Below are 8,095 nucleotides of genomic sequence, written 5' to 3' on the forward strand. Positions count from 1 at the left end.
ACATGGGGATTCAAAAGGGCAAATCTGCTATGGGCCCAATATAAGCTAGCCATCATGGGCTACACCTGGGTTATTCTCTGGTCAGCCATCACTGGGATACCCACAGAATTCCCTTTTTTGGGACCCAAAGGGGCAAATGTCCCATTGGCCCCACATGGGCTTACTTACATTTACCTCACATTTGGGGGGGGGGTTGTGTGTTTTGTGGTTGTGTGTTTTGTGGGCCACAGCGCGTAAAACTGCTGTGGGCCCTGCGTGGGCACACCCACATGGGGCCCGTGGAATAGCCGTGGTTGCTCTGCCCACACAGTTTACCCACAGCTACAGTCCACAATTCACCCACTGTGGGTCCACACCTAATACAGACCGCTTGTCTTCACTTTACTTTTATTGCCAAACATTTTGACAGTGATATCTGTGTGAGCACATGCATGTCTCTGTGACAGCCCTTTGCTGTTGCGTAATGTGTATTATGGCAAGTGATTGTCTAATAACCTCAAATTCTCTAACCGTTACCCTGCCATAGAGACAATATTTGGGTAAGAACAGAGAGAATAATTTAATTTCCTGAATTTCATGGCGACTTAAGAGCATATACGGATTTCCAGGAAAACTATACACATCACTGGAAGTTAGCCGAGCTCCTCGTAGAAAAGCACAAATTCCTTCATTTCCCAGGACATCTTAGCAATTACAAATTTATGGGGCAATAAAAGTCACAGCTGGTATTACCAGGATTCATTGTGGTGTGGTGACTACCTCAAAATGTTTTCTTTTCTTTGCACCTACATCTGACCAAACTCTCCCCATCAATGAGGCTGTGCATATAAATGTGTTGTATAATGATTCACTTTCAGTCTTACCAATGCTTTCCCAACCCTTCACATATTATATCTCTATAGTGCATAAAACAGCTTAGAGCTGGTTTCCCAAAAAATTCTGAGAATAAAATTAACTGTTCTCTTGAACTGAAAAAAGTATAGTTCCCCAAAAAAGCAGAAAAATATAACCAAGCTGTGGCTATAAGGCAGTGTATCAGATTCTCAGTACACTTTGTCTGATACGCTCAATGTGGAGGGGGTTTTAAAGGTATCGGGTGCTTCTTGGAAACTTCAGCCCACACCTATATGATACCTGCTCCAGTGTAAAATTTAAAACTTGAAGGAGACCCTAAAAGGACACAATGGCGTTAGGGTTATTTGTATTCAGCAGGTTCAGTCTCTTCTGCTGAGGCTCTGGAGAAAAGAGAGACAGAGAGGTAGACGTGGTGCTGTACAGCTTATTGGTGTCCGGTCTGCTTGATGATGCTTTAGTTCTGCCTTTTCCATCTCTCTTTTTCCTTAATTTGTTTTGCTTTCTCCAGCTCTCTGAGCAAAGGAAGTCTATCAAGGTAGAGAGGCTATTGTTGCTACTAATGTATGACTCTCATCTTGTCTCCTTCATAGAGGCACATGGTCAAGGACTGTCTTTACTTTGATGATGCAATTACATCCAGAGGCTGTTTTGGTGATATTCCTGCGACGTTCCTGTGCCACATTTGCAATCTCCGTCTCATCTATTGATTATCTGACCTCCTTCATTCGTCAGAGTGAGTTTCTGTACATGAGAGAGAAACAAGCAGAACTCCATTCCTGTCCATTCTCTCCTTCTTTCTCCTCAGACCACCGTCTCATTGCCTTTCCCTGGTTTGATCCAGCTCTCGCCCGGTGCCCTCTTGCCACCTCGGCTCGCTCTGCTGTCCCTGAGCAGGCGCGCAGAGCAGCGCTGCCAGGTGTGGAGGGTTTTTGCTGACCAGATCCACATGCCCGACGTGATGCCCACAAGCAGTGACATGAAGATTCGAAGCATCTCTGATGCCACATATGAGTCCTGAGTGCTGGCCCTGAACTCCCCCCAGTTAGAGAGTTGGTAAAGATAACAGCCAATAACGGTGGATGCTGGAACGGTGTAAAGAACAGAAAACACTCCAATCTTCACCATTAAACGCTCCAGCTTGTCTGTTTTGGCACCGTCCTTCTGCAGATTGGAGCGAATCTTGAAAAGAGCCACAAGGCCAGCACAGATGAACAGAGTGCCTGAGGAGGAAGGAGGAGGACATGTGAGGACCACCAGATTGAAAATTGTAATGAGAAACTGAGTATGTTAAAGAAACGCTGAGGAAGAAGAACAAAGTAGAAAATAAGGAAACCCAACATAAGCAGATGAATGAATACCAATATTATGCTTTAATTACCTATAAGCAGGTACGTGGCCAGTGGTGCAACCACAAAGCCTGTGAGTGCTTCCTGCTGCTGGTTGCCAACATAGCAGAGCCCAGTCAGGTCATCTGCATCCACCAGTCTCATGATGAGGATGACAATGGTTTTAACTGCTGGAATGGCCCATGCAGCTATGTGGAAATAGGAGCTGTGCATTTCTATAGCCTCATGGCCCCACTTTAGTCCTGCAGCCAAGAACCAGGTGAGGGTCAGGATTACCCACCTGGAAGAGAGATCAGACAAAGGAGCGATATAAGCAACACATTTTCCTCATGGGTACACTTATCAGATTATCTTTTTCTTTTTATAGTGAATAGAAATCATCTGTTTCTAGAAACTAAGATACTTAGAAAAAACCATAGGCTCCTGATTACTGTTGGAACGACACATAATTTTTCGTTTATGTAACTTTTTCATAACCAATCAGGTGGACATGGCCAGTCCTCAATTATAATTAAGTTATCCTGACACCGGCTAGCCATGAGTTGCATAATACAGGGTTATGATCATATTTTAGGAGAGAGTGAAGTCATTGGTCTGTTGCTTTTCCAAATAAGGAAGAGTGTAGGCAAACAGGAAAGCAGGGCCCAAGCAAAAAGGAAGAAAAACAGCTGTAACAGCAGTGTTTCCAGTGCAGGACAGATTTAAGAAGTGTCACTTTTACCTTTGCATGTGTCGGAAATGAACCCAAATGGTACATGGGTTATGAGACAGGGCAGTAAGACTTTAAGGAAAACAGGATGCAAGTCTCATATTCCAATTGTTCTAGCAAAAGGCATTCCCAGCTGCTGATGACAATGATTAAACTGGGGAAAAGAGATGAAGGATTTATAAAAACTCAGTGTTTATTTGCACTAACCAGAGAGAGGACGCCATGCCAAAGAAATAAAGGAGGAGGAAGACTATGGAACAGCCGGTGCTCTTTAATCCTTCTTGTACCAGAATTGGCACTGCTGCAGCATCCAGATCGCAGGAAACACGTTCCCTCCCAAGAGTCAGTCGTACCTGTTAAATGACATAGAACAGAAAGGGAAAAGAGGTGAGGCTGAATTAATCCCAGAATAAAGTAAAAAGAGAACGAATCGTCTTTCTTTCTAAATGCAAAGAGGCAGAGCTGGAGATTACTGAATTATCTCAACGCAGTGATGAATCAAAAAGGGCTTTTAGTATTTAATCACTGATGTAACATTTTGAAAACTCAAAAACAAACTGTACTCTTGTTGGATTATGTTCAACTGCTGGCCCTGTTACTCTACAACATTTTTATAAAATATAAAAAATAATCAATATCCAAAAACTGGTCCATAAGGTGCTCATCTGATTATTTTTGATGAAATAGCTTTATTGATTTGCTCACAACAAGTGAAATTAAATAGATCAAAATTATTACTAAACCTCCTGCTTACCAGGTAGGCTACGCTGTACAGGTTACAGCACATGGAGAGAAAGATGATGGGCCTTTCTGGGTAGGAGAAACGCTGAGAATCCAAGAGAAAGGTCAGGACTGTCAGAGTGGTTGAGAGGAAGCACAGCACAGCCCACACTGCCATCCACGCATCCGTGAACACTTTGGCCCCTCGCCTGTAGAGCCCGCTATCGTAGCCGCACTGCAGCGTACAGCTTTCAGTCTGTTTAAGCCAAGTATATTGGTCAGGTGCAGATCCCAGGGCGTGACACTCCTCTTGGTGGGGAGGATGGCGGACGGGCTGGTATGGAGGGTCTTCATCCCCTGGACCCTCCATACACATGTGGTTGTGGTCGTTTTGAGGTGGGAAGAGGCTGCAATTGAGCTCCTGGGCAGAAAACATAATGGGTAATGTCAGTAATGGATTTAAACGTTTCTTGGTTTTCCACATTGCTAAACTATATCCTGAACTTCTATTTTTTTAAGACATGCATGATGTCTTTCTTGATGATACGACTCACCTCAGGCCATATGAAGCCAAACTCGTGGAGCACGGGGAGGCATTTTTTCTTGACCGACAGACACATGCTGCCACATGGACCAATAGGGATGGGAACCTTGTCTGTGCACATTGGCACATAAACCGAGCACAAGAAGAACTGTTGGAAAGTGGAGATAAAGAAATACATGTTTAACATTTGATCCTTTGTGAATATAATCAAGCTTGGCAAACTATGCATTCTGTGATGAGATTTAAAATCATGGAGCAGGGAGTGACTGCAAAGCAACTTTTGATAGAAAAAGCAATGTCACACGGACAATATATTAGTCTAATACTAATATACTGGCACATATGCGCTTCTCTTTGGGGAGATTGTTCACAATACTCTCATCGATGTCTGCAGTTGTGTTAGGGAACCACAGCCAAGTAGGTGCATGGTCAAGTTGTGTCTAATTTGTCAAACACATTGCCGGAAGTTCAGGAACAATGGCCACTCATCATTTTCCTGTTCAGCATAACTCAAACATAAGGTATGGGCAGAAAAATGAAGGACAACCAACATAAAGCTTCTTACTTAAGGTGTTGGTCCATTACATGGCTGTCAGAAGTGCTTCAATAAGCCTTGGCACTGATTCTTCAAGTGGAGGCATGGAAACTACTCTTCTAAAGGATTTTCACTCATTGGTTATTTTTAATGATGCTAATGGGGAATGCTGTCTAAAACATCTGTCCAGAATCTCCACAGATGTTCACCTGGGTTGGCACCAAGTGACTCTAAACCCCCAGTATATTATTCAAATCATTTTCACTCTAATAAAATTATTCAGATACCCTTTCTTCACTTGAAAAGGCCAATACTATCAAGATAGAAGTGTTTCATCATAATATAAAGGGGACCCCTCGGAACAACTCTGAGTTGGAGTGACCCTTCCCTCCAAGGCCTCTTCAGAAGCAGGACAAAAGCTAATGCTCCACACCCAACAACAGTTAATAATTTATAAAATGAATACAAGTTGAACTGTAGTGAAATAAGAGCCAGCATGATATCATCTGTAAATGCTTGTTTATTTTCAACCACAATAATCATTATCATTCAACTTGGCCCTTTTATAGTCCAGCTCAAGTGGGCCTCTTTGGGGTCCGCCCGACAGTTCGAGAACCACGGCTCAAAAGGGGACAAGTGGACGCTAATGATGCCAGCAGCACTCCTCCCATAGAATTCTCAAAGCAGTGAACTCTAGAGGGCTTTTTCATCCTCTGTGAAGTATAAGGAATATATATGAATATGTATATATGAATATCAGAAGTTTTTGCCCATTAAAAACTGACACTAGTATTGGCCCCAAACCCCACTAGCAGGCTCCAATTCCAATTCATCTAGAGCAGGGGTGTCAAACTCAAATACACAGTGGGCCAAAATTCAAAACCGAAACAAAGTCGCGGGCTAACGTTAATATTTATTGAAATATATTTATTCCTCCAGATATAAGAATGAAGCTTTTCTTATGGACTCAAACACGTTTTGCTGAAAAACTGAATATGGAACAAGCAAAGCTTAATACTAAACAATATATATATTAGCTGTATAATACCAGTAGGCCAGCTCTAATAGTCATTTGTATGGCTTTGCCAAATTTGGCCCGCAGGCCAGAGTTTGACACCTATGATCTAGAGAAAGTGAAAGCAACAGTATACTTAAGCCAGTTTCAATTAAACACTGGAATTGCAGTAGGAGCGCAACAGTTATCCAATCTTATGTCATAATTTTTAAGACTTTGATCCACTTCAATCAAACTGTGAAACACAAGGTAAATTGTGTAATTTGTGTGGTGTATTTTAGAGGAGTGAAAACAGTGCTGTGGCCCTGCAGGCTTTCTGTATATTACAACTGGATTACAGCTGCTAACTGTACAGTACTCCCACATGTGGCTCCTCCAGCTACTTGCATATACGTCTCACTATCCTGCTGCTTTTTCTGCTCCGACTTTCATTACATTGCATCACCTCTTCTATTAGTAGCTCTCTATTTTCACCTCTAATAAGGAATGCCACATCTTGAGTCAAGACAGAGAGAGTCAACACTAACCTGCTCCAAGGTTACGCATACAAATCCGTACCATCAAAAACAATCTGTGATGATTACAGCAGCGAGGGCATGTGCCGTGTAATGCTGCATGATCCCCCTGATCTAAGCCTGAGTTTTATTCTGTCCCATGGCAATAGTTTTGAAATAGATATCTAAGTCAGTGTTATAAAGATAGTGAACAGTCTGGAGTCACATTTGACTGTGTGCAGACATTCTGGCAGCAGTGAGGGAAGAAGTACTCTGGGGTTACAGAGGGTAGCAATTTTAAGTGATTTCATGCATTTATAGTGAAATCTGTTTGAAGCCAGAGTGTAAAATTGTACCAGGCTCATGATATGAAAACACACAGAAGCAGAAAGTGCATTTCACTCAGCTACCATGAGATAACAGAAACAAGCTCTAGGCACTTGGAGTGGTTAAAAAAAATGTGCTGGAGTAAAAGGTTTCATGCTGTTTTTCCATTTGAAAAATATCAAAATATGTATTGGGCCACAGCAGGAACTACATGTTACAGAACTGCAGCCTTGATCCAGTTATAAACAAATCGCAGCTTGAAATTGGCCCTTGAACGGAGCCCAAATGAAACATGAATCCAACAAGGGTGTCAAGGTTGGGAAATAAATAATCAGGGAAATGTTATACAACTCTTAGTGTCTGTGAGAATTTACTGGCGGGGAAAAGTTAAAATTGTTGCCTCTGTGCACTGAAGCATGTTTGAGATATAAACAAATTTAATATACATTGAATGACTGAGCTACTGTTCTGCTACATATCTACAAGCAGACAATGTTGACTTGTCTTCTGATAATGAATCAGCGACTCGTTACCACGGCAATATCAAAATCACTAATCCGAGTCTAAGAAAACGTCCTTTAAACTCTCAGCTTATTACACTGTTCCCTGCTCAGCATCTGGGTTGTCATGTAGTTTCACTGGTCTGGCCCAAAGTGGCCTTTATGTGGCCAACAATGTAAAATGAGTTTGACATCCCTGTTATAGAGTTTCTCACCAAAAACAGAGAATGTCTGTTCCTGAATTTTATTGAAGACCTGCCATCCTGAATAATTGTGACTTGATAAAATGCAGTCAACCCAAATGTTGTAATATTGTCTTGGTTTGACTAAAGCATTCAAAGAAGTTCATGAGACATACAACACATGTTATACTTCAAATAATTCTCACGGTGGGCTCTGCATACTCAAGCGGTGACAGTAACCTCACATATTCTGGGTGTTTTCCCTGACTCTTGGTAACCTGAGTCCTGTCACTTCACTGCGAAAAGCTACTCCGGTTACTACTCAGGAAGCCTCCCATTAGAGCAAATGTTAAATGATACGGTTCCTCTTTCTCCTTTCTCCCTCTTTAGCATCTGTGTGTGTGTGTGAGAGAGAAACTGGGTTGTCAGCTAAACTCACTGGACAATTTACAACTGGAGGAGGACAGTTTGGCTTCATACTGCAGTTGCTTCTTGTTCTGTGTGGTTGTCTAGTACACACTGTATGCTTCTTAAGCAGTGTATTAATTTAACATGCCAAAATATTTTTTTACCCCTATTTCCCAACAGCTGCACACAGCAATTAGTCACTCTAACGCTGTAATAAAATCACATGCCACTCCAGACAGGGCAGTGGACTTAAAATAAGGACCGAGGGAAGAAAAAAGCACTTGGAAAGGTGTGGGCTTGGTTTCATGTCAGTGTACGGGGATGTCTAGACGATCTGGACATGCTTGCATGCCTTTGAAACTGGGCGTCTCTAAATAAAAGGAATAAAAGCAAATTATAGAAAAATGTAAACACCACTTGTCCACACTGAAACTTGCCATCTCTAAAAGAAATCTCTGAT

General features: G+C 42.1%; 1 protein-coding gene across 1 annotated transcript in view; it reads right to left on the reverse strand.

Annotated features, from left to right (window-relative positions):
• Window positions 1–212: 212 nt before the first annotated feature.
• The window catches only part of fzd4 (frizzled class receptor 4), a 9,491-nt gene continuing 1,608 nt past the window's right edge, over window positions 213–8,095 (reverse strand). Inside the window, exons 2-6 of the mRNA XM_005720715.1 lie at window positions 4,185–4,322; window positions 3,665–4,051; window positions 3,118–3,263; window positions 2,234–2,481; window positions 213–2,075 (exon numbers count right to left, since the gene is read on the reverse strand). Of these exons, the coding sequence (XP_005720772.1) occupies window positions 1,657–2,075; window positions 2,234–2,481; window positions 3,118–3,263; window positions 3,665–4,051; window positions 4,185–4,322 (1,338 nt within the window). The 3' untranslated portion in view covers window positions 213–1,656. The remainder of the gene's footprint in view (window positions 2,076–2,233; window positions 2,482–3,117; window positions 3,264–3,664; window positions 4,052–4,184; window positions 4,323–8,095) is intronic.

This window comes from Pundamilia nyererei, unplaced genomic scaffold (assembly GCF_000239375.1).
Source record: "Pundamilia nyererei isolate P.nyererei 1_Seehausen unplaced genomic scaffold, PunNye1.0 scaffold00003, whole genome shotgun sequence".
Lineage (NCBI taxonomy): Eukaryota > Metazoa > Chordata > Actinopteri > Cichliformes > Cichlidae > Pundamilia > Pundamilia nyererei.